Here is a 27,842-nt window from a genome sequence, read left to right as displayed (position 1 = left end):
GCAACCTTCAACTGTCTCACCAAACTCACCAAAGAGAACAGACTAGAAGACCTGGCATTTGTGTAGCACTTCACAGAAAAATAAAGTCTGCACTTTCTTATAATAAGTTCTGTTATTTGACATGAGAATGTTGGAGAGCAGGCAGTGGTCAGAATGTCACTTATCGTCCCCTATTTAGCAGTCTGAAGCTGGGATGTAATGATGGGCATGTCACTGGCTCAGTCTTGTCATCAAATCATCAGGCTGTGGAAGCAGCTGCCTACTTAGTCACCTACTGCAATCAGTCACACGTTGCAGCTTTTCGGATTTTATGCAGAACTATTCCATTAATGAGCCCCACTTTTCAATTGAACCAAATTCAGCTGAGGCTACTTCTAAGAAATTGAGGCTTTTCAAGGATGTTACCATTGATGGTTTTATGACCCAGACAAGCCTGTTCCTTAGCATGTTAACTTTCACTTTTCAAAATGAAGTTTAAATGTTCTTGCACATCTCTTAAAGACATGACAGTTAGAAGTCTAAAAGGAGCACTACACCGAGGTGACTTAACTTGTTAAAAATTGAAGACATCTGAGCGGATTTCTTATAAGGAGGTGACATAAGGCCATTTCCCTCTCAGGCCATTGTCACTGTGCTTGAATAAAAAGCCCAGATAACTATATTCCTTCTTTTCTAGACTGGTTCATGACAGGATATACAACATGAACTAGTAACTGCTGAGCAGTATTTCAGTATTCTTACATATACTTCATACCCACAAAGCTTTCCTCACAGAAGGAAACCCAGGTCACATGACTGTTTAAAATACCCATTCTTGCAACATTATTATGACTGCAGTCATCTTATGAGTAAAACATGTGATTGTGAGTAACCAATTGTTCATGAATCTTCCACTTAATTTTTTTCTTTTGCGACAAGGTTTCTTTGGGTAGCCCTGGCTCTCCTGGAGCTCACTATGTAGACAAGGCTGAGCTCAAACCAGGAAATCCACCTGCCTCTGCCTCCAGACTACTGGTATTAAATGTGTGCAACATCATTGCCTGACTTCCACTTAAATTTTGAATTGAAATATTACCTCTCGACCAGTGGATCTTAACCTTGTGGTGACCTCCGACCATGAAGTTATCTTCACTGATACTTCATAACTATAATTTTGTTACTTGCATTAATCATAATGTAAATATCTGTGTTTCCTGATGATCCTAGGTGACTCCTGTGAATGGGTAGTTCAGCCTCCAAAAGGCTGTAACCCACAGGTTGAGATCTGCTGTTTTATACTATATGCACTAACTAGTCTTGTATGGTTAAATAGCCACACAAAGTGATACAGACAAAGAGTTCTTGACTTTGTTTGTTTGTAATGGAAATTATTAGTCTCAGGATCTTAGAACTAGGTAATTGCTCTATTTCTAAGATATATTCCAGGCATTTTATTTATTTTTATTTTAGATAGAATCTCATTAGTTGCCTAAGGCTGGCTTTGAAATAACTGTGTTCCAGATAGGCCTGGAACTTGGCATCTTCCTCCCTCAGCCTCCTGATTATTGGGATTATGGAAATGAACACCATGTCCACATGGTATAATGTGTCTTACAATTCACATCATATAGATGCCGTCACAGCCAAAACACTGCTACATATTAAATCATCCTCAGCACGTGGTTCTATTAGTCACTTGCAATATGATGAGTCTGAACTGAGCTGTGTCATACGTATAACACACATGTCGGACTTTAAAGATTGTGTTAAAAAATGGACTTGCTACCTTAAGTATTGCTATATGACTCTGAATTTAAAGGTAGCATTGTATATACCTAAAAGTGAATGACTGTTACATTGTATATACCTAAGAGTGAACCACTGTTACATTGTATGGACCTAAGTGTGAACCACTGTTACATTGTATGCAACTAAGTGTGAACCATTGTTACATTGTATATACCTAAGAGTGAACCACTGTTACATTGTATGTACCTAAGAGTGAACTACTGTTACAATGTATGTACCTAAGAGTGAACTACTGTTACAATGTATGTACCTAAGAGTGAACCAGTTACATTGTATGTACCTAGGAGTGATCCAATTACATTGTATGTACCTAGGAGTGAACCACTATTATATTGTATATACCTAAGATTGAATGACTGTTACATTGTATATATCTAAGAGTGAATCACTGTTACATTATAGTTACCTAAGAGTGAACCACTATTACACTGATGTTGTTGGTTTACTTTTACTTTCTAATGTTGCCAAAAATAATTTAAAATTATCCAGGTGACTTGGGTTATTTTCTCGAACAATCCCAGTTCAGACTGTTTGACATAAGAAGGTGATGCACTAGAGGCTGAGAATGATGACACAAACCTTCAATCTCAGCACTCAAGAGCAGAGGCAAGCAGACCTCTGGGAGTGTGAAGCCAGCATGGTCTACATAGCAAATCCCAAGTAAGCCAGGACTATATAGTGTCTCAAAAACAAACAAAACCAACAAAACACTAATAATCCGTTAAGAAAAGATTTATAAATAGTTCTGGCTGTACAGGAAATGAAAAATGAGAGACAGAATTTCACAGATCAAAGATGGCAGAGAGGAAACATAACAATGTCCTTTAGATCTTTATACTGTGTTGTAAAATGTGGAAGTCATATTGGGAAACTGTTGGATAAACAAACACACATGTAGTACCCATCTTATACAGAATACAGGCTATCAACTAGCATAATGATCAATTTTGGTGATTGTTATCAAACTTGAAAATTAATATCTGAGTTATTATGGGTATTATTTTGTTTTAGAATCAAAGATGCTTTTCAAATCTCACTGTTTACTTAATTGGGTGTGTTACTGAGACTTTTCAAATTAATAATTTAATTTAGCTTTTTATAATTCATCTATAAATTGAATACTTAGTTAAAATTTAAGCAGTTACTTCTAGGCACATGTATGATCTAGAATTATGTGTTAACATTTTATCTCATGATCCTGATCTGTATTTTAAGTGAAGGCAAAGATCTGTTATCCCAGAACCAAAAAGGAATCCACTAAAAAGATTGCAACCTCTTTGACCAATCTTTTCACACAATTCAGTTCCAAGGAATACTTAAGTTTCTCTTTAAAAATCTTTTCATCTTCTAACCTCATCCTTTTTATTTTCAGTCTTCTCACTATCAAATATTTTCTTTGGTTCTAAACTTGATCTCTCAAAAGTCAATAGTTGGTTGGGGATGTAGTGCACCAGGGCTCTCATGTGTAAAATTCAAGTGTTAGTGCCACCATCATAAAAAATAGTGTGTTTTTAGATTTTGTGGTGTGTGTGTGTGTGTGTGTGTATTCCCTCGTGTGGCATGTCAAACAGTTTATAGGATCCTCCACAGAATCTCTGAGCTGGAACAATGGATAGCCCTACTCTATAGCAGTGAAAACAGATGCCTGTATGTTAAACACATGGACAAAGCATCAAGACCAAGCATGGGATCTACTATAAATGAAGAAACGCTTTAAAGTTGAAGAAAATGCATTTCCTTTAAAACCACACCTAAACTCATTAGTAATGTATTTTTAAAACAGAAAAAAAACATGAAACTGGACAAAATCATAGTCATTTCCATGCATTCTGAGTAGACTGCATGAAGTCTCAAGAGCAAGGACTATGCAGCACAAAGACTTACCTTCCATCTCGGTCCCAGTCATACACTTCGACTTTGATTGTTCTGCCAGGAGAAAAATACACACATGAAAGTGGCTCAAATAAAATAATACAGTCTGAGAATGCAATATGAAAATAGTATGATCTTAATCTACAAAATAAAATTTACTCACTTAGTTCTTAGAACATATGTGCTTATACATTTCTCAAAGTAAATTGAAGGTAATTTAGCTAAGTTTATCACTATAATTAAATTTACATGTAAAGTTAGTTTCGAAAGTTGATACTCATTCTTCAGCTTGTGGAGAAAGCGTGTGGACAACATAGCTCCTCAGTGGAAGATAGACCCACACCTCCCCTCTTGGAGACCATTGTCTTGGCATACATTTCTCAAATTCACAGAGATGACAGTCACTTGAAGAGCTCCACGTCACACTGTGGCTTTCCAGACCTCTTTTCAAAGCTTTTGGTTCAACAGGTCTGATTTGGGGCCTGGGAACCTTAATTTCACAACGTGACTAGATAGTGTTGATGTTCCTAATCAGAAAACATGAAAGAACTGCTTTCTTATGGAAACAATGAACCAGTCAAAAAAAGTTAGACTCACCCCTCAAATATCATACATTTAAAAAGAAATGTGATAACACACTGCTTATAGTTCTTAGTGGGACATTGGCTAATAGAATAAACCACCTTGGGTGTGGTGGTGCAACTGATGCTGAGTCAGTGAAATCAGGCATTCGTGGCAAGCCTGGGCTACATAGCAAGACCTTGTCTCAACACTACCTTAAAAGATAATGTTTTAATTTTTGCTAATACACAAGTAGTAAGACAAAAAATAGAAAAGAAATTGAAATTTTATCTTTATGTATATATAAATAAATTTTTGATTCTATAGAGATTTTTTTATATAAAATAACCTACAATAAGCTTCCAATATAGAAGAACTTCAGTATTATGAATATTCAAGTATTCTGGAAGGGTCACAGGTTGGACTTTGTTAACATGCCTTCTCTGTATCTCTGGGACCTTTATGAGCACAGTTATATCTTGTAATGGTTTTAAGGGGATCTAAGGAGTGACAGTATTTTAGCCAATCATGTCCTGCCCATAGTGGGCACCTATGTTCTGCACTCTAGCAAGATGGACCATTGAAGCAATGGCAGCTGGAGTCAATGAGAGTTCATGAACCATGAACTCATATTTAAACATGAGGTTAAAAGTTAAACTAACATTCAATCTATTTTTAGTACTTAGCACAGGCTCATCTTGAAAACAAGTCTAACCAACCCAAGTTTTAATTCGCAAAAATTATGTCTATGGATGATCTCTAATCATTATGGATGAAAATCAAGTTTAGTTAGGTGAAGATGTCACCTTCATAAAAATAGAGTGCAGACTAGATCCGAGTTCATGGACCATGAACGTTCCCCATGCTCGCTCAGTCTGAATATGTTGCAGCTATCTTACCTGTCATGATCCCCGTTGCACAGTGCTCTCACTGAGATCTTGAAGGCTTGCCACACGGGATTTAGAGTGTTCTTGACCACTTCTGTCTTATGACAAATTGTAAAGCTGTGAAAAGAGCTTTCAGTTATGAAGTTACATTGATAGGCGGATAGAGTTAGCTAGATAGACAGACAGACAGATGATAGATAGAGAGAGATAGATATGGAGATAGAAAGAAAGATAGGGAGATAGAGAGATAGAGAGATAGATAAATAGATGTAATGACATAAATTACATATATGCGCATGTGTGTTTGTGTGTGTGTGTGTGTGTGTGTGATTCCGTTATGATGCATTGTGTTTAGCCATTCATCTTTATAGGCAGAGTTAGTGTTGCATATTCCAGGCTGTTGCTGCCACCTGATTTAATACACAGGCAGGCTTACAAACTTGAGGGATGAGTTCTTTATAATATAAACAATGAGATATGGCAATATTTACCCCAGATAAATTTCTACAAATTCAGTAAATCCTAATGCTTCTTTAAAAATAAAAGCTTGAGGTATGCAATAGTCATTGGCTTTTGCAAATTTGCTTAAGGTAAAGTCAAAATGTATATTACAATCCTAAAGACACCAGATGTGGAATTAAAGAGCATCACGTTGAGGATTTTTCCCCCCTCAGGAGAAAGTGACTCATCTGTTCGAGGAGACATTCATAAGCCAGAAAGTGTTATTTTTTTCCTTTAGTAATTACGCTCCTTTATAACATACTGTGTGTGGTTGTAGACAATAGAACTCTCACTAGTTCAATTTCCACTGTCAGAGTAATGAGTGAACATCAATCCTGAGCAGACTCCTTGTAGTTAGAAGTCTAGTCATGTAAATATAGGGCTGTGTATGTGTGTCTACTATAGACAGTCATACAAAATATTCTTAAGAAATAGCTTGTCAGGATGCTTTAGCTGAAACTTGTTATCAAACACACTACTTGTAAAGGAAAATTATTACCTAGTTATGAACACAGAGTATAATGACATCAACAGGAAATCAAGAAAATAGAAATTTAGAATTATATACTAGAAAGAATTTTAATTAGGTTTCCGGTACAGAGGGTTCTAACCTGTTAGCTAAATGAGCAAATTTAGAAGTAGTTTCACATTTATACAATCATAAAATCAAAGAAACAGATCTTGCACTGAAAAATAAATGTAAAAGTGAACAGCATTTAAAATTACCTTTCATTGAACTCTTATAAAAACATACATATAAATGTTTTAATGTGTTCATTAATACATATCTTGGCCCAGATGGTAAACTAGTTTTCTGTAAGTATAATATGTGAAACTATGTCTGAAGTGACATTTATCAATGTTAAGAATTAAGTTTTAATAACTTGGAAATTCAAAATGGTTTCACCTCCAAAAAAAAAATTAATAGACTTCATTTTATTAAGAATATCCTTTGTCTAATAGAACATATTTTCATCACAAAAGCATCATTAGATATGTGATAAGCTGAAATCTTATGAATATAATTTTTTTTTTTTTTTTTTAGAAAAGTAAGTACAAGAACTTAGAGAACATGCAGTTAAATCGGAAAGACCCAAGAACACCGGGACTGAAGAAGTTCTGTCTGCCCGATAACCTCTTCCTCGCCTGGAAATAACTAACAGTTATGTTTATGCCCTTTAGAACTTGTGTGTGGATAACCAGGTGTTCAGATGCAAAGTGTGCACAGCACTGACATCTTCAGCCATCTCCGCTATAAGCACAGCCAGAGTGGCAGAAGTTTAAAGTTCATTTTCTTCGCTTCCAATTTCTAAGTAGCGTTTTTCTCGTTAGCTAATGTTTTATTAAGCACCATTACGACAAATGAAAATAACGTATAAAACAATATAGAAATGAGATAGTGGTTTAATCTCTCACTCTCCGAGACTTCGGCATGAGTTTGTATAGCAACTTAGTTGCTCCTCTCAGCCCTGTGAGGTAGATCACCCCACTTATATATTTAGGAAACTGTACATGTTACCAGAGCCGTTTAGTCTCACATGATTTATTTCTTGGCAAGAGACTCTCAGGCACCTTCCTAGTTACTAAGTTTTCTTTTGCAATATGAATCACAGGGATCAATAATTGAACATAGATCCATGTGAACTCTGGACACATGCATCTAGTCACGACTGGCAAAACACCACATCACACTGAAACACTTCTCTGAGGTGTAGACACCAAGGTTCTAGGAATTTTACTGTAGGAGAGAATGATCAATGCTCTCCCCTCCCCCACCCGTCCAAAACAAATAGTTTCTACACAGTTCTACAGAAAATACATTGGTTAATTTGGGTTTCTAAAACATGCCATTATTCTATGCCATTGAAAGAAAAGCAAACTTTTATAAAAAGCAAAGAGGAAGCAGAAACTAATTCCTACACTAAACATAACACATAAATGGTTGTCAAATTAGTTTTCAAATAGAAAACCACACCCATCTTTAAAATATCAGGTATTGTATTCCATTGACTGACTTGAAGATCTCTGACAGAAATAACACAAACATGAATTAGCCCAACACTAAGTGGAGTAGAAGACACGCCCACCTTCCGTCCTCGTTGCTTCGATAAAATACAAGAAAAGGATCTGACTTCCCAAAGAAATCCTTCTTATCCAATTTGTTTGCACAGAACTGCATCAAGACAGCATCCTGAAAACAGAATTAATAACACAGCTCAAAATCTGGGGAAGGAATAGCTAGAAACCACAGATCACAAGATTTGACAAGAAAACACATTTGTTACTTGGATGCCAGTGGCCAAGTACCAGGGACTGTATTGGAGAGGTCATTACTTATTGAAGGAATATGAGGCTTTCAAACATCCTGGAAATTTCATTCCAGAATGAAATGCCAGACAACTAGTATTCAGAAAGCTGTACCTTCTCCTTCCCATGCCCAAATGATGAGTCAGATGACTCCAGGTTTTCATTGTCACACTGTAATATCTTCAGCCACATACATCATTATAATTCCTGATCACTTAGGACATATTTAATTATCATCTATGTCATGGGATGCATTTAGTAAGCCTCTATTACAGTCTAATTGAGAGATATTTGTTATAATAAAGAAGCAGAACACAATGTATGAAAATTACGCTAAAATCATTTCTTTGTTGCTTGGGTTCAAAAAAAAGAAAGCATCTTTTTTCAGTGTGCAACATAATTATACATTTATAACTATTCCAGGCTAATCATTCCAAGTGATTTGTATATACAAGCACTTAAACTCTGAGTAATCTCAAGTACTATCTGGCTATCTTACCAAGGAAGTTAAACACCATTAAATTGAGCAGATTAAATATGTTTTTTTTTAATGGCAGAAAATATAATATATTTTAAAATCCAAATCAATACTTTGAGAGCTTAGGACTTTGGGGCATGCGAACTTCATACAGGAACATGGAATCTACGTGACTCCTGTTCTTCTCTACTCCAATATCTCCTGTGTCCTACCCCTCCTTCCCCAAATCATGATCTATTCTTTAATTACTGTTACAAGTATACACAAATTTACTTGTATGTATACATGTATTTGCCTGTGCATATGTATAACTCATTGAGTCTGTCTAGCATTACTCTCTTGAACATATCCTCAGGGCTGACTATTTGAAAATAGACAAAATATGTGGGAATTCATCCTGAGGAGAAAGTGATTCCCCTTCTTTCCACAGCTATTGAGCACTGGTAGCTCTTTCTCTAGCTGTAGGATCACGTGGAATTTCCACCATACACGCTGGCACATCAACTGGTGTTATCAATTATGACAGTCTTGTTGAAGTCCCATGATAGCATTTTCCCTGTAACATCTAAAGGAGACGATTTAGCAGTAGGTGCACAGAGCCTCAGGCACTGACATTCTTTCCACCTAATCTTCTCCAGTCTCCTTTGATCTTATGCATTGTAAGGGTTACGTTATTGATGTATCAGTTGAAGTGGAGCGCCACATAGTCACTTATTCCCTGCAGTTGACCAGTTGTGGATCCCCATAATAGTCTCTCTCTGTGGCCAAAGGAAGCTTCTCTGATGAGATTTAAGAGTTATAGTTATCTGGAGGTATTAGGATAAGTATTTAGAACCCAGCTAGAAACCATATTGGTTTAGGAAATGGCAGAAGAAAAACGAAAGAGTAGGTTGTTTCCATTCTATGACCTCTCCAGTCATGAGTTCCATTGATCTGCATGTCTATTTTTGACAATGACATTCATTTTATTAGTATCTGTAATGTAGCTTGAAATATGGTATGGTAATCCTCCAGCATGGTTCTTTTGGTTCAGAATTGCTTTAGCTATCTAGAGTGTCTTGTCCTCCCCTATGGATTTTAGGATTTTTTTGTCTATTTATGTGGAGAATTCATGGGGATTTTGACTGGGATTGCACTGAATCTATAAAATGTTTTTGATAGAATAGTGGGTTTCATAATATTAATTGTACCAATCCATGAGCATGTGATCTTTCTATCTTCTAGTGTCTTCCTGAATCTCTTTCATCAGTGATTGAAAGTTTTTATTACAAAGGTCTAATGTCATTGGTTAGGATTATTCCTAGATGTTTCTTTGTTGAGGATATTAGGAATGGAAGTGTGTCCACCATCACTTTCTTGGGGAGATGGTTATTGGTATATGAAAAGTTTACTGATTTTTGTGACTTGAGTTTGTATCCTGCCAATATATATATACATATACATGTATATGTATATAGTTTCTGGTGTAAATTTTGAGTTTTTATATATGGTATCATGTAGAAATCGGGAATTTTTGACATATTTTTTAATTTGTATTCCTTATTTATTTTCTTTTGTCTAGTTGCTCTACCAGGGATTTAATCCTTATATTAGAATGAGTGAGGATAGTGAACATCTTTTGATTTTAGTAGTGTTGCTTTTTTTTTCTTCATTTTATGATGTTAGCAATGTGTTTGTCTTATATAGCCTTTCCATGTTGAGTATGTTCTTCCCAGTCCTGTTCTCATCTTTGCCATGAAGGCATACTGGATTTTGTTAAAAGCCTTTTCTGCATTTATTAAGATGATCATGTGATTTTTTTCTTTAAGTCCATTTATATGATTTATTACATTTTGTTAATAATGCATGTAGAATCTTCCCAATATCTCTGCAATAAAGCTGACTTGGTCACAGTGGATGATCTTTTTCTGGAGTTCTCAATCAGTAGTTTGCAACCAGTTTTTGGGGGGTCATATATCAGATATTCTACATATCAAATATTTACATTAGATTCATAACAGAAGCAAAATTACAGTTATGAAGTAGTAATGATGTAATTTTATGGTTGGGGGTCACCACAGCTGAGGAATGGTACTAAGGTTGAGAACCACTGTTAGATGTTGGCTTGTATTTGGTTTTCAAGTATTTTATTGAGAAGTTTTGCATCTAAGGTCATTGCAGATATAAACCTGCTGTTTTCTTTTTATGTATGTCTTTACCTGGTGTATTGGCTGGTTTTGTGTGTCAACTTGACATAACCTGGAGTTATCACAGAGAAAGGAGCCTCTCTTGAGGAAATGCCTCCATGAGATCCAACTGTAAGGGATTTTCTCAGTTAGTGATTAAGGGAGGGAGGGCCCCTTGTGGGTGGTGCCACCCCTGGGCTGGTAGTCCTGGGTTCTATAAGAAAGCAAGCTGAGCAAGCTAGGGGAAGCAAGCCAGTAAGTAACATTCCTCCATGGCCTCTGCATCAGCTCCTGCTTCCTGACCTGCTTGAGTTCCAGTCCTGACTTCCTTTGGTGATGAACAGCAATGTGGAACTGTAAGCTGAATAAACCCTTTCCTCCCCAACTTGTCTCTTGATCATGGTGTTTTATGCAGGAATAGAAACCCTGACTAAAACACCTGATATTATTAGAGTGATACTTCATAGAAGTTTAGAAATATTCCCCTATTTTTTTTCTTTTTCTTTATTTTTTTCTGAGTAATTTAATAAATATTGTTTGTGTTATTTCCAAGTTTGGTAGAAATCCACTTTGGATCCAGCTGGGCCAGGCTTTTTTAGTCAAAAGAATTTTATTGTTGTTTTAATCTCCTTTTTTATGAGTCTGTTTAGGTTGTTGATCTAAGAAGCCTTAGACGAATCTACAAAATTTTCACCTCTTTTAGATTTTCTATGTTACCAGGGTATAGATTTTTAAAGTATTCCCTTAAATATTCTGAATTTCTCTGGTGTCTATTCCTGCTTGTTTCTGGTTCAACTAATTTAGGCCTTCTCTTTCTTTTGGCTAATTGTGCCAAGGTTCTGTCAATCTTGTTTAGTTTTTTTTTTTTTTAAGAAGCAGCTCTTAGATTCACTGATTCTTCGTATTGTTTTGTTTCATTGACTACTGTTCTAAATTTTATTATTTCTTGTTGTATACTAGGTTTAGGTTTGGTTTGATTCGGTATTCACAGAATCTTAAGTTGCATTATTAAGTCATTATCACTTACATGTAGGCTCTTAGGGCTGTAAATTTCTTTCTTATGACTGAATTCTGTGTGTCCCCTGTGTGTGTGTGAGAGAGAGAGAGAGAGAGACAGAGACAGAGACAGAGAGACAGAGAGAGAGGGAGAGACAGAGAGATAGAGAGACAGAGAGAGAGCGAGGGGGGAAGGGGAAGGGGAGGAGGAGGAGGAGGAGGAGGAGGAGGAGGAGAAAGAAGAAGAAGAAGAAGAAGAAGAAGAAGAAGAAGAAGAAGAAGAAGAAGAAGAAGAAGAAGAAGAAGAAGAAGAAGTTAGTTCTAGTTTCAGGACATTCTTTCTTTCTTGACTTCTTTACGGATCCATCCACCTTTTGCTAATGTGTTGTTTAATCTCCATGAGTTCATGTAATGATTACAGATACTTTTGCTATTGATACTTTAAGCCCTATAGTATTACCATCTGAGAAGATGCATAAAATTATTTTAATTTTTTTAAAATTTATTTTCTGTTTCAGTCTGTATGTACATTGGAAAACCACACTGGGCTGATGAATAGAATGTATACTCATTGGTGTTTGGGTGAAATATTCTGTAGATTTCTGTTAGGTACATTTCATGAATGATGTCACTTCATTCCAGCATTTCGGTTCATTTTTTTGTCTTGCTGGGACATTGGAAGTTGGATATTGAAATCACATACTAACACTTTCTTGAAGTCTAGAAATGCCTTTTTATAAACTGAATATGCCTTATTTCAGTCCATATATATTGTAATGTTTCTTGGTTAATTGGGCCCTTGATCACAGTGAGGTCTTTCTTAATTTCTTCTGGTTAATTGTAAGTTGATAGCTGTTATGTTTGATGTTAGGACAGTAACACCTGCTGGTTTCAACACTTCTTTACATCTTTTCTCCCTTGTTGTGTCTAGCCCTAAAGGTATTTTGTGTATTTTTTCATATCCCTTTGCTTGAGGGATCCAATTCGCCTACTTTATCTTCAAGTCTTGATGGTGGAAATGCTATTTCTAAAAAACAGTTTGTTCTACTATACTGCAGCCATGTGAATTGAATACATTGGAAAACCTATTGAGAGGCACTGGGAGAACAGAGCCACTGATCTACGTTTCATACTTTGGTGATGGACAGCAGGTCTGACACTGCAAATATGAATAATTTTGATATTTTTATTAGAGTGTTGATGACGAATATGAAGGGATGAGTTTTTAAATGTTGTTAGAAAGACACAAGTAAATAAAATGATTTACAAAAGGTAGTAAAACCATGTCAAAGCAATTTATTTTTCCATTGTCAATATATGTGGTATAGTTACTGATGCTGCTCCAGTGACGACACTTAAAAAACAGTGGGGCTTGTAATATTTATAGAAGATGATGCAATGGCTGCACAAAACTCCAGCTGAACTGAGAATTAGTGTACAGTATATCAAGAACTTTTGTGCAGAAAAGTCTTTAAAATGCACAGAATCATATAAATCATCAACACTGTGAATTTCCTAAGAACCAAGGAATCAAACTGTCACCAGTTCCAGAAATTCCTTTAAAATGTTGATGTTGACAATTATCACATCATATATTTGGGGGCTGTGAGATGTCTAGGTGAGGACCAAATATGGACATATTTAAGATTTATGACGGGTTAACAAGTTCCAAAAGAAAAATTCATTTTATTACCAGAACTTGACGATGAAAACCAGCTTAAAGAGGCTTGCAGTTTTAGTAGAGTAACTGCTTATTTGAGTTAAACATGAGTTTCTTCAAGGTGAAAACCAACTTGTTGAAGAAAAGTTTCACATCCTAACAATCTATAGCTGAGAAAGAAATTATGACAAGCGCTAATTGAGGCAAGCAATCTTCAACATTCAGGATGTTGACTAAACATCACCCTACGAACGGTGGAAAAGATGTTTCCTTGACGGATCCTTTTAGATTTTAGCTTCCCCTTCTAGGCTCTCTCCTTTCCTTTGTGTCAGCTGCCAACACCTGGAAACATCTTCTACCTTGTTTCCCAGTGATCACACTAGGCTGGGACATGGGAGGGTGATAGTCACTATTCTTGGTGATCCTCTCGGCCTTCCCTTGTAACCATATCCATTCGATTGTTTCAACCAACCAATACAAGAAACACATTTTACCCAGGAGCCTCAGAGGTCACAGTGGGCTGGGACTCAGGTAGGTGATTTGCACTTTCCTTCAGTTTTTCCATTACCTTCTGACCAGACTTACTCTTAATTCCCATGGCAACCTGATTCAGGAGCCCCTTCTACCCCAACTCCATTCCCTGGGGTCCCCAGCTCTTGCTAAATACCTAGAATCCGCCTGGCACTTTCATTCCTGCCTCACTAAACTTATTCCTTAACCTTTCACACACTACATATAGGAGTCCCTCCTCTCACTGGGTCTCTACTTCCTGGGGACTCTGGCACTTGGTGTATTGACCCATTAACCCTAGCTAGCTCATATCCGTAACCAATCTCACCTGTTCCTCCTAGCTCATTTCCATTCCTTTCTGCCATGTGCAGACCTACATAAGCAGTCTTTATAGAAACCCCAAAGCCACCACACTTGCCTAGGATTCAGAAAGGGCATCAAGAACCAAGGATTGGAATACTCATCCAATAAAACAAGACCATATATAAACACCTAGAAACACATCAATAATTAAAACACCAGAAGCCTAGACCACAATACAAACACACATACATGAACAGGCAAGACAACATGCCTCACCAAAACTCAGACAGCCTATTACAGTAGACCATGAGAAATGCAAAGTCAGTGAAGCACAAGATAAGAACTTCAAATTAAGACATGTCCAAGGACCTTAACAAGGATATAATTACTTAATGAAGTCCATTAAAACAACCAACCAAAAAAAAAAAAGACAGTTGAATGGAATAATGAACATAATTCAAGCCATGAAAGTAAAACTTAACAAAGAAATAGAAGAAAAAGAAAACCTGAAATTGAAAAAAAAATTGAAGTTACACAAAGACACCTGGAATTAAGCCTTGCCAACAGACTACAAGACATAGGAGAAATCATCTCAGGTATTGACAACAGGGCGAAAGCAATGGATACCTAGTCAAAAGTGTTAAATGTAAAATTACCCATGAACAATAAATTCAGGAAATCTATGTAAGAAACTAAGAAAAGACAAAATCTATGAGTAATAATAGAAATGGAAAGAAACCCAGGTCAAAAGTAAGGAAAAAATATTTTCAACAAAATCATAGAATAAAAGTTCCAACCCAAGGAAGAAGGTGACTATCAAGGTACAAGAAGCCGACAGAATACCAAATAGACAGGACTAGAAAGTAAATTCCTGCAAACACATAATAATCAAACCACTAAATGTATAGAACAAAGAAAAGGTATTAAAAGCTGCAAAGGAAAAGTCCAAGAAATATATAAAGGCAGGTCAAGTAGGATAACAGTCAGTTTCTCACTGGAGACTCTGAAAACCAGAATGACCAAGATGGATCTTCTACAAACTGTGAGAGACCAAAAATTTCATCTCAGGTTACTATATTCACCAAAACTATCAGTCACAATAGATGGAGAAAGATAAACATTACAAAATTAACCAAATGTGAGCAATGCCTATCTATCAATAGGGCTCTACTGAAGGCACTAAAAGCAAAACTTCATTGTGAAGAGGATGATAGCACTCAAGAGGGTATTAGAAATAAATAATCCCAGAGCACTAAAAGAGGAAAAAAATCATAAAAAAACAATAAGAATTAATAAGCACTGGTCATTGATAACTCTCAATATGGACAGTTTCATTAAAAAAGACACAGATCAACCGTTTGGATTTAAAAAATAATCTATATTTCTGCTATATCCAAAAAATACATCTTACAATCAAGGGGAGGAATCACCTCAGAGTAAAAGGCTGGAAAAGGTATTCCAGGATAATTGACCCAAGGAACGAGTAGGTGTAGCCATTTTAACATTTGAGAAAATAGACTTAAAACCAAAACAAATCCAAAGAGAAGGAAAACAAAAGGATGGGAAAGGACATTGCATCTCATCAAAGGAAATCACAAAGGATATTGCAATCCTAATCATCTATACACCAAACACAAGGATACCCAAGTCCATATAAGAAACTCACCTATAGCTAAAATTACATATGGCCCCTCACACAATGATAGTGAGTGACTTCAACACCTTACTCTTGCCAACAGACAGGTTATCCAGAGAGAAACCAAACAGAAAAATGTTGGAACTATATGACGTTGTAAGTCAAACGGACTCAGCAGATATTTATAGAACATTCCATCCAAACACAAAAGAATTTACCTTCTTCTTAGCACCTCATTGAACTGTCTCCAAAACGTATCATGTACTCAGAACCAGAACAATTCTCAAAAGATTCAAGAAAACTAAATAACACCCTACACCCTATCTGACCACCAGGAATTATGTCTGAATCTCAACAACCACTGGAACACTAGAAAACTTACAAATTCATAGAAACTGAACAATTCACTACTGAATAAAAAATTAGAAAATCTGTTTAGAGTTGAAAACACAGCATATCCAAACTTATGGAACATGATTAAGGCAGTTTTGAAGGGACAAGTTCATGGCACTAAGTGCTTATGTCAAAAAGTTGGGAGGATCTCATTTTAGTAATTTAGCAGCACACCTGAAAACTCTAGAGCAACAAGAAGAAATAACAACACAAAGAAGTAGATGGAAAACTAGGGGCTAAATCAATTTAATAGAAACAAAACAAGAAAGCAAACAAACAGACAAACACAACTAAAAATACAAAGAATCAGTCAAGAGTTAGTTCTTAGAGAAAACAACAAAATTGGCAAACCCTTAGTCAAATTAACTAAAAGACAGAGAGAGAAGATCCAAGTTAATAAAATTAGAGATGACAAGCAAGACATTTCCATAGACACTAAGGAGATACAGACGATCATTAGTACATTTTAAAATCTGTACTTGACCCAATTGGAAAACCAAATAGAAACAAATGAAGTTCTTGATGTATACAACCTGACATATTTAATCAAAATCATGTTAAGAAATTTAAACAGACTCGTAAACACTAGTAAAATTGAAAGTCATTTCCACTAAAAATTTCTCAACCAAAACAAAAGAAAGGAGAGAGAGAGAGAAGAAATTTATAAATTCTCAATAAAATAGTTACGAAGCAAATCCAAAACATATCAAAAAGATTATTCACCAGGATGAAATTGGCTAGATCCCAGAAATGGTTCAACATGTAAATCACTAGACATAATCCCATAATCTTCCACATAAATAGACTGAAAGACAAAAGTCACAGGACATTAAATTTACAGGAGAAAAAAAAAAAGGCCTTTGAAAAAATCCCATCATCCTTTCTTGATAAAAACCCTAAGGAGACTATGATACAAGGGACATACCTCAACTTAATAAAGGCAGTTTACATAAAGCCCACAGCCAACATCAACCTAAAACAAAAGAAACTCTTGAAGAATTTTCACCAAAAACAGGAGATAAGGATGTCCACTCTCTCCACACCTGTTCAACGTAGTACTTGAAGTCTTAGCTAGCGCAATCACACAGACAACTAAAGGAGATCCAAGGAATTCCAATAATAGAGAAAGAAGTAAAAGTATTTTTACTTGCAGATGATATGATAGCATACATAAGTGACCCTAAAATTTCCACTGGGAAACTCCTACAGCTGACAAATACTTATCATCAAAGAGGCAGTGCCTTTCACCATCAGCTCAAAAGTAAAAAATATTTTGGGATAGATGATTCTTACCAAGCCAGTGAATGACTCACATAAAACAAAACAAACAATACAAAGACCCTCAAGATTTTAAAAAGTTTGAAGCTATGGAAAAATCCCCATGCTCAAGGATCAGTATGATTAACATTGGGAAAAATAACCATCCTAATAGAAGCAAATATAACTTCAATGAAATTTCATCAAAATTCCAAGACAATTCTTCTCAGAAATTGAAAGGACTATTTTAGTTTCATATGAAAACACACACACATGTACACACACACACACCACACACACACACACCACACCTCACTCACACACACACACACCCACACACACACAAATAAATAAATAAGCAAGCAAGCAAACAAACCAATAAATAAAATCAATCCTAGGATAGCTAACACAATTCTAAAAGATTAAAACCAAAGGAAAAAAAATTGCTGGAAGTAGTGCCAGTGAACCAGATTTCAAGTTGTGGTATAAAGCCATCCTCAAAAAAACAGATATCTTCAAAATAAATAAGTAAATAAATAAAAACACCACCACCAACAACAACAAAAACAAACAAACAAAAACAGACCTGTTGACATGTAGATCAGTGGATATTCATCCAGAAATTCACAAGTCTATGGACACTTGATATTTGATAAAGAAGCCAGAAATACACACTGGAGTAAAAAGAGCATCTTCAATAAGTGGTGTAGGAGAAAGTGAATGACGGACTGTATAAGATGACAAATAGATCCACACTCATCAACCTGCACAAAACTCAACTCTGAGTGCATCAAAGACTTCAACAGAAGGCCAGATACCCTGAATCTGATAGGAGGAAAGTGGGGGACATAGATGAAATCTAGGTGGCTGAGAAACAACTAAGAAATGTTCAACGTCGTCAGGAAAACACAAATTAAAACTACCTTGAGACTTCATCTTATCTTGTTTAGAATGGCCAAGATTAAAAAAAAAAAAAAGACACAACAAATGGCTGCTCATGCTGGCAAGGATGTGGGGAAAGGGTGACATTTATTCATTTATAGGGTGATGCCAACTTTTATAGCCACTGCAAAAAAATCAGTGTCCAGGGCCCCGGGAATCTGGGAAAGGATCTATCTCAGGATCCAGCTATACTACTGTTTGAAGAATAAGTAAAAAGATTTATATCCTACTACAGAGACACTTGTTCATCCATTGCTGCTCTATCCAGAATAGACAGAAACTGCAAACAGCCTAGATATCCATCAACTGATGCATGGATAATGAAAACATTACATATATACAAGGGGATATACTTCAGCTATTAAAGATGAAATTATAAAATTTGCAGGTAAATGGATGGAGCCAGAAAATATCATCCTGAGTAAAGTTTACACTGAATCAAAAAGAAATACAGTGCATGTTTAGGTTTTAAACCTTCCATATGTTTGCTACAGTCAATATAACCACAGAGGTTAGGTACATATTAAAGGACTAGGCAGGATCTCTTGCGGAAGGAGAAATAGCATATATATTTATGAAGAGAGAGGCAAGAAACTGGAGTAGGAAGCTTTAGAAGGGGATGGAAGACAGGGATAAAGGAGGGAACACAGGGAGAGACACCTAACACTAAAGACTCGTTGAGGGGTCACATGAAACCCTGCTCCTAAAGAAACTCCCTAACATAGGCATATATATAAAAGAAACACAAAGGGAATCACTGAGTAATGGGAGAGAAAAGGCCCAAACTCAACATCTTATGATACCAAATGAAAGTTCCTGTTAGGAATGAATTACAACTAATTGAGCTGTTGGCCAAAGCTTCCCCCACCCCACTCTGGAAACTTTCAAACACCACCAGCTAGTTCCAAGGCTATTGATTGCTCTCCAGATATGGGTGATAAGCCCTATTACCGAAGATAAGATTTGAACATTGAGAAATTGAGTTGGTGCCAAACTAGAGGTTTCACCCCTACTGACTAACATTCATGATGCTGGAAGGTATTTTGTACCCTAACAGATAAGAAAGGTCACCATCAACCCAGCTACAAACCCTGTGATATACAAAGGTGACTTGGCCTGTGAGATATGCTAAGGCCAATAGTGGCACAAATGTTGTGGGTGTAACCAACCACTCTGATCGGATTTAAGGCCCATTCATCTATAACTTATCCCTGACTGCTATAGTGGACAAGAACCTGAGCCAGCGGTGGTACGAGACTACAAGGACACAGTTTTCTGGACAGAACAAGCCCAGCTTCACCTATGAATTCACATTAGTTGTGATGGCGCTCACAAGACTTATACAAGCTCAAGCCAGAGAAAATTCCAGCTTAAAGATAGGAAATACATACAGAGTCTCACCCCTAGCTGAAGAACTTTGAGCAACGCATCACTGCTGGGTCAGGGACACTTGCTTATCTTTACTAGTGTGACCGAAGGTAGGGCCACCACTCTCCAGTGGATGGCCACATATAAACTCTAAGTATAAGGACAGCACAGATTGGACTGGGTGCCTTTTTTTGGTTTGTTTTTTTTGTTTTTATTTTCTTATTTTTCTATTTTTTATTTTATTTTGGTTTTTCTTTTATTTTTTCTTTGGTTCTCTTTTTTTTTTTTTTTTTTTTTTTTTTTTTTTTTTTTTTTTTTTTTTTTCGAGACAGGGTTTCTCTGTATAGCCATGGCTGTCCTGGAACTCACTCTGTAGACCAGGCTGGCCTCGAACTCAGAAATCCACCTGCCTCTGCCTCCCAAGTGCTGGGACTAAAGGCGTGTGCCACCACTGCCCAGCTTTTGCTTTTATTTTTAAAGTGGACATGCAATTGGGTGTCTAAAGAAGGGACTATGGGATTGAAGGAAGGAGTATAATCAAAGTACATTATATGGAATTATCAATAATCAGTAAAATATTAGTAAATAAAAATAATTTTTTAAACAAGAAAATATGTGCTTACCCTGCAGCAGTTCAGCTCCTCTGCCGTTAGAATGATTGTTCCACATTTCCTGCCTGGAATCCCTCTACAACAATGAGATCATAGTTAGACCATTTAGATTTATATTAGGCATTATATTGATTAATATAGCTTTATTTCAAATAATCATATAAAGAGCCTACTACTACTATTGAGATCTTCCCTACCAGAGTACAACCCCCGCCTCACCATTTAATTTGTCCTTGACCCATATTTCCTAATGAAGACAATTTCTTAACATCATGGGCAATATGTCGCACCTCTAACATACAAGTAACATCATGTAATATGACAAAGCTTTCTCTCGCAATGTCTACGCTCCCATCCATCAGAAACCCTGGTTCATGGCATCTCCCCCTCCATTCATCCAATGCTTATTCATTGTCCTTGTCCCACGAGCTCATTCCCAAGGGGACACACTACAGCTTGTCCTTTGCAGCTATTTTGCTTCAGACCGCTTATGCCCTTCAGTGAAGTTCCTTATATTGCATTTATTGCAGGACTATCATTACTCTGTTATGTAGTTTTAATGTCCGAACCATAAGAATTAGCGTCTAATCATCCCTACGAAGTTTGCAAAAAGAGTTTCTTATCCTTTCTCCTTCAAAGTGGTAAGTTTTATAAGAGCGAAACTCAATGCAAAGTTCTTGTCAACCCACAGTGTAAGAGCTCCGTGTACCGGGCGCTCAGTATATGTAGGCAAGGATAAAATACATAAGCTAACTCAGCAAGATAAAATCTCCACTCACACTGTCTCTCTACAGTTCTGTTTTATTTATGCTCACATACTTTTAAAAGACACCGAGAGCAATGCCAACTAGGAATACATGGGATGTATACATGGTTTCTGCTATGGGTTGGAGAGATGTTCTCCAAAGTCCAAGTGTTACATTCTTGATCTACGGGGGTCACCACTGGGAGGTACTTTTACAGCTGTAAGGAGGGGAAAGAGTAAAGGTCATAGAGAGTTCATATGCAAAAAGGATAGTGGGACCAATGTCCCTTCTAATCTCCTTTGCCTTGTAGCTGGTGAGATGTAGGTTAGAGGTAAAGGTGTTTTGGTTTTGGTTTCTTTTAGGGGGGAGTAAGTTTTTTATTTGGATATTTTATTTACATTTCAGATGTATTCCCCCCCCCCAGAAAACTCCTATCCCATCCCCCTCCTCCTGCTTCTATGAGGATATGCCCCACCCACCCTCACACTCCCACCTCCCCACCTACAATTTCCCACACATCCATTCATTGTCTCTTGTCAGAGGCCTAGTACCAAGACCTAAGATTGAAGCAGTGTGCTGAAAGGAATATTTTCCTTCTTTTTTTTTTTTTTTAAAAAAAGATGTATCTATTTATTTAATGTATGTGACTACACTGTCACTCTCTTTGGACACATCAGAGGGTGTCATATCCCATTACAGATGGTTGTGAGCCATCAAGTGGTTGCTGGGAATTGAACTCAGGACCTCTGGAAGAACAGTCAGTATTCTTAACTGCTGAGCCATCTCTCCAGACCAACATTTTCTTTTTGAAAAGTAATTGCATCAGCTATTTTGAGATGTAGCCGACTTACACAGTTTTCTACCTACAAGTAAATTACCAGGAATCCTTGCTAATCCTCCAGAAAAACAGGTATGTCCTAGGACAAACCATGCAGCCAAGGTCTTTCTGTGTGCCCTACAAACTACACAGGTAGACTCAGCCCAAGGATGGCTCATGTCCTTAAAAATACAATGCATTCCTGATAGTCACAGTATATGTGCAACTAACTGGAATCTTATCTTCACTGGGGGAAAAAAACATGAGAAAATGGGGAGTTAAAATTTTAGGAGTTGTGCAAGTATCCATATAAATTATATTCACTCCAAAACTGTTCTGTGCTTTCCTCCAATTGGCAAAGATCTTTCGGAGAGGACCACTCCAACTTCTTCCAACAAAGGTATCTCACAGCATCCACAGGAAGCTACTCGTGCCTTCACTCCTCATGGAGTGAAATGTATACATGTCAGAATGGTCCATTCCACTAATTCCTCAGGACTAAGCGGTCAATTGATTTAACTTTTAACTTTTTTTCCCCTAATACAGCATCCATCACTTTTAACATCCTTCTCTTTTTCTTATGGTTTTGGTTTGTTTTTTTGCCTTTTTGTCTTTTGAGACATAGTTAGGGTTAACCTTGAAGTCACTATGCACCTGTGAAAGTGTTTAAACCCCTGATCTTCCTCTCTTCATTTCCCACCTACTGGGGCTGCAGGCCAGTACTACCACACCTAGAAACGGTCTAATTGTTCTAATCCCTTGTTTTCCTTTCTATTGTAAATCCTAAAGTCTCGCCATAAAAGGCAGATTAAATAGCCTGTAAATGTCTGCATACACTTTCCCTATGAAAATCAAAGATAAATAGACCTCAATCCCAGGCACTGGTTCAGAGCTCCTTCACAAGGCCATTCCTTCTTCTCCATGCAATACGGCAAGTGGTTGCACCTTTTTCTTGCCCACAGGGCTTGGAAGGCTACCAGTACCCCACTTGTAGGCCCTGTCTTTCCTTCTTCCCAGTGGTGTTTGTTTGCTGAAAACCTTAGTGGTTCTCCAGTTATGTCAGAGGCACGAGGTCTCTGCCCAGATCCTTCCTAGATGAGTCACATTCATATTTGGTTATTGCTGAGATAACTGAGTAACCTAACAGCCCCAGAGGGAGTATCTTCCAGAAGCCTTTTGTGGGGCTTTTTATAGGGATATCTTGATCACAAAGAGGTTTTATCTGGAGGTGCAAGCCACACCTTCAGTCTTCTTCCTTGCATAAGCTTGCCAGGAAGGGAGCCTTTTGTGAGCACCTTCTATTGTATGAGCAGAAAGAGAGTTTCTCAACTCACCAAATCTGTTCAAAACAATCTAAGGATTTTGCTGTTCTTCAAAATACTCCTGCTCTTAGCATCTTCATAGACTTAAAAGCTACTACCAAGCAACTAACTTATTTTAACAGTCCCACTTCCAGGTAGCAAACGATGCTTCCATTTCCTGTTGCCTTTATAATGAATTCCCGTCAACATAGAGAGTTAAAATACCATTCACTGTTGAGCAATTTTATAGATCAAACTTTCAGCAGGGGTGGGTAGACCCTGTTTACAGTTCCTCATACCTGGAGCAGCCTGTCAGGCCAGCAGGCTGGGCCTTGCCCTCATGCTTGGAATAGGTTGGAATGCTTCCAACTATGCATCTATGACTTCATCTTCTGCCTCTCTCTTCTGCTTTCAGGGGTCTATATGATGATATTCAATGTAGTGAACTGAGTACACTGTAGTCAATTCATGATAATGTACACTCAGAAATGTACTGTGATGTTGACCCCCTGTGCAAATGGACCCTCATGACAAGTAGCATCACCACCTAATTTTAAAATCAACTAACTGTTACCTCGAGCAAGCTACTTAAATCTCGTTGAAACTTAGTTTATTCGCTTGATAAATCAAGGTAAATGAGGCAATGTTAAATACCACACGTCTATTAATCATGATGAAGAATAGGCTGCGCAACTCAGTGTAAATGCTTGCCTAGCACGTGCAAGTACCTGAGTTCAAACCCCAGTCACTACTGAAAACAATAAAAGCCAAACCAAACAATGCACAGGTCAAATGTTCAGGACGTTATAGTTTTACTAATGTGTTCAAACGATTAGCTTAAGATTGTTAATTCCAAATGTGGGATTGAAGTAGGAAGTGTTAATTCCAAATAATGTAAAGTTGAAGTGGGGAAGCCAGTCTTCTTTCTAATTTAGAGCATGACACTAAATTATCTCTGGCTTCACTCCCAGCAGCTCATGAATTGTGAGGAGGACTTAAATGCTCAATGTATATTATGAACTTGTCTGAAGTCTCTGTGTCAGAACACTATCTATAATGAATATGGGCAATGAACTTGTAAGATAGTTACCAGATGCAAAAGTCCGCACTGTTAAGTGCTTGTAAAGGTCTTAGGACAGTGTGACAGTAACAGTAGGAGCTGACATTTATTACAATAAGGGAGACGTGGAAAAGATGTGCCTATGAATGAATATTTATGACAAAACGATGAAATGTGATCATGACTGTCACAGCCCGGTGTGTAAGAATGGTGGCCTTAAAACTGAAAGATTCTACAAGTTCCTACCTCAAAAGAGTCTTACCTAACTAACATCCAGCAACTATCAGATAAATCCTTTTGAAATGAACTTCCGCCCACCCTAAGGCTAAGGATGCCATCAGATAACATTTGAAGCCTCTAGCAGATCTCCCAGTCTGGCTGTAACCTGCTTTTCTGATGCTTCCACCAATGTATTGTGAAAGTGCCTTGATTTTATTTTAACTTTTGTTCTGTTACTATAGAAACTGTTACCATGTTGGAACGTGAAATTGGGGGTGACATGAATCTGTACTCCTGGTCCACAGCCATTCTTACATGGCTCCAGAATAAACTAAGCTTGTTCTTTCTGAGGTAAGGGTGTGATTTAAGCTACGTGAAATCTGTCAGGTCTGCCCTAGTGATTTACACTATGCTCCGACTGGACTGAATGCTACAGGAACAGACAGGATACTCGATGAGGATTATAGGCCCTGAGGAAGATGGAGCCAGGGAGGAAAGACAGACAAAACCTGTGACTATAACTAGACAGAAGTGGTAGGGAGGGGCAGAGTAAATCATAGATAACACTAAACCCCATCTTGACACCTTGACCTTAGGTTGAAGCCCTGGTAAGATAAGGGTTGTAACAGTCTGAACGGGATTTTCAGCCTTTTCCAGCTATGTGACCTTGATTCTCAGGCTGTCAGATTACCAAACAAGAACAGTAAAACAAGGAAGTCCATAGGATTAAAACTTTCCAGGCCAGAGAGATGGCTGGCTCAGCAGGTAAGAATACTTTCTGGCTAAGAGTGATGCCTATACCCACAGACTTGTGCACACACACACACACACACACACACACACACACAGAGACACAGAGAGAGAGAGAGACAGAGACAGAGACAGAGAGAGACAGAGAGACAGAGACAGACAGAGACAGAGAGACAGAGAGAGAACATTAGTCTATTCAAACTTTCTGCAGAAGCCCCAGACTTGGAGAAGAAACTAAAAGGCCCCAGCACCAGGCCACCAGCCAGAAGAAGAGCCTGTCTTACAGGAAAAGACTTCTCACTGTTCTAAGAGCAATTACCCTGCATATTTCCTGGCTCTTGCCTCTTCTCTTCTATAAAATTTTAGTACCTCCACAAGCAAAATGGAGAAAAACTAGGAGCATCAGGGACTGGGGGACATTCTCTCCTGGTTTGGAAAAACAGGAATAAATCTAATTTCTGTTTCCTAGTTTCTTTTGAAATAAATAGAAACTAACTGGCATCCAACTTGATACCAGTGTAACTCAGAGACAATACACGCGAATTCAAAATCGTTACAATTACTGGTGAAATGGATTGGCTCAGTCAGCTTAGCGGATCCTATGTGGAGGTGTGGAGAGGACACATAAGCAATGCTACTGTTGCTGTGCTCAGTGTACTTGAACTTTGGGACAGAACACAGAGGTTACAAAAATGTATACTGCTCAGTAAGTGTAGTGGTTTGAATAGGTTTGGCCCCCATAAACTCATGTGTTTGAATGCTTGGCCCACAGGGAGTGACACTATCAAGAGGTGTGGTCTTGTTAGAGTAGGTGTGGCCTTGGAGGAAATGTGTCACTGTGGGGGTGGGCTTGGAGGACTCCTAGTGCTCTAGGTCTGCCCCACGACGGAGCCTCCTCCTGTGGAGAAGCCTGTGGAGGTGAGTCTTTTGCTGCCGCCTTTGTATCAAGATGTAGAACTCTTGACTCCTCCAGCACCATATCTGCCTGGATGCTGCCATGCTTCCTGCCATGATGAAAATGGACCTATACTGTAAGCCAGCCCCAATTAAATGTTGTCCTTTAAAAGTATTGCCTTGGTCGTGTTGCCTCTTCACAGCAATGAAACCCTAACTAAGACAGAATGAGTAGCTACGGATGGAATATACCAGAGTGATCAGCAGCACAAACTACTCGTGGCTCAGCTCTGAAGTCCTTCTAAGGAAGGACAAGAGTACATCCAAATAAAAGTCTAATAGGGGAGAGCATATGAGAGAGAAGACATGTACTTACTGTGTCTCAATATTTCTTAGACCTGTAATTATAGGGGGAAATACATCATTGCCAAAAGAGCTGTACAAATGTAACTTTTTAAGACTAGTGATGGCTTTAACTTAATTGTCATACATGTATCTTCCCCTGCAATAGACTGTATCACCAACAACATTGCAGTTCCAAAAATTATTGGAAATCGGTTATCAAAGCGAGAGTGATAATAATCTTTGCTTTTAAAATGTATCATATGTCTGACAACTGAAAGTAAAACGTTCGTTTAAATTTTGAACTGTTGTCTACATCGAAAAATTCATTTGTCACCCTACAAATCTAATATTGGAAGCAAATGTGATCTTGTTTTGTAGACACACTGTCAGTGTTGGCATGTAAAAGAGAAGAAGGCAGGCGTTGCAGTTGTATAGAATGGTAATTCTTAAACATCTCATATGCTGAAAGGGCTTAAGAAGTTAGTTTATGTGGCTTTGAGATGAGCTAAACTACCTATTTATAGAACTATTGAGCTAATATTACTGAATGCTACACTCTAAGTATTATAATGTCTGCACTTGCATCAAGGGTTTGATAATATAACATGGCATTGTAATTCCTGAGAAACAAACGTAAGGCTTTTACATGCGCAAGAGACACTAGAGGTGTGGTCACTGGTATAGCATTTCCCTAGCATGGACAGGATCCTGACTTTAACCCCCAGCACCACAGAAGGTAAAACAAAGTAAAATACTTAATAAAAAATGCATATAAATATGACTATCCCTCTACATTAATTGTTTTAATAAACATATATCGTAATTACTCTTCTTCATAAGGCACACAGGTGTGTGTAATCACGGGGGTTTGATGTTTAAGGCTTTGGGCAGTTGGTAGTTGGGGACGAGATGGGGAAGAGTTCCTCCTCCAGGCTGTGCTAAGAGGATGCTCCTGTTTTGTCCCCGAGAGTTACGTGTGTACTGCATCACTTAAGAATGAAGAACCCTGAGAAGAACCATAACTGATTTCTCTGTAGTCCTGCTTTATTCCGAGTCTGAATTATTTGTGCGTAAGAAAAGATAATAGAGAACTTGAAGCAAACAAGCAAGTAATCAAAGATGGTAGTTAGTACAGGAGGAGGGGAGTGGACTTTAAAAAGATGCTCAGAGGGGCCAATGTGGTCAAGTACAAACTGCATGCTTATTTTTGAAACTACAACTGAAGGCATTTTGCAAAGGACCGAAAGCAGGCATTGGGATTTCCCTTGGAAATGCCAGTTCGCTAAGCAGTTATCTGTGTTTGAAACTCTGCATTGGAGTTGACTCAATCTGAATTAGGATCCAATTGCTCTGCTCCTGTGACTACAGAGAGTGGGATCAATACTACTCTCAAAGCAGACAAAGGGACTATTGAAGGTTTTTACTTCCTGGAATGTATTCTCAGAGACTGACATCCTGTGACTCTATTCCTAAAA

General features: G+C 37.6%; 1 protein-coding gene across 1 annotated transcript in view; it reads right to left on the bottom strand.

Moving 5' to 3' along the window:
* The window catches only part of Cpne8 (copine 8), a 166,950-nt gene that overhangs the window by 65,027 nt on the left and 74,081 nt on the right, over positions 1–27,842 (bottom strand). The window contains exons 7-10 of the mRNA XM_028753660.1: positions 20,248–20,311; positions 7,697–7,800; positions 5,121–5,225; positions 3,673–3,714 (exon numbers count right to left, since the gene is read on the bottom strand). Of these exons, the coding sequence (XP_028609493.1) occupies positions 3,673–3,714; positions 5,121–5,225; positions 7,697–7,800; positions 20,248–20,311 (315 nt within the window). The remainder of the gene's footprint in view (positions 1–3,672; positions 3,715–5,120; positions 5,226–7,696; positions 7,801–20,247; positions 20,312–27,842) is intronic.

This window comes from Grammomys surdaster, unplaced genomic scaffold (genome assembly GCF_004785775.1).
Source record: "Grammomys surdaster isolate TR1022 unplaced genomic scaffold, NIH_TR_1.0 125953, whole genome shotgun sequence".
Taxonomy (NCBI): domain Eukaryota; kingdom Metazoa; phylum Chordata; class Mammalia; order Rodentia; family Muridae; genus Grammomys; species Grammomys surdaster.
This window is presented reverse-complemented; position numbering and strand designations above follow the sequence as displayed.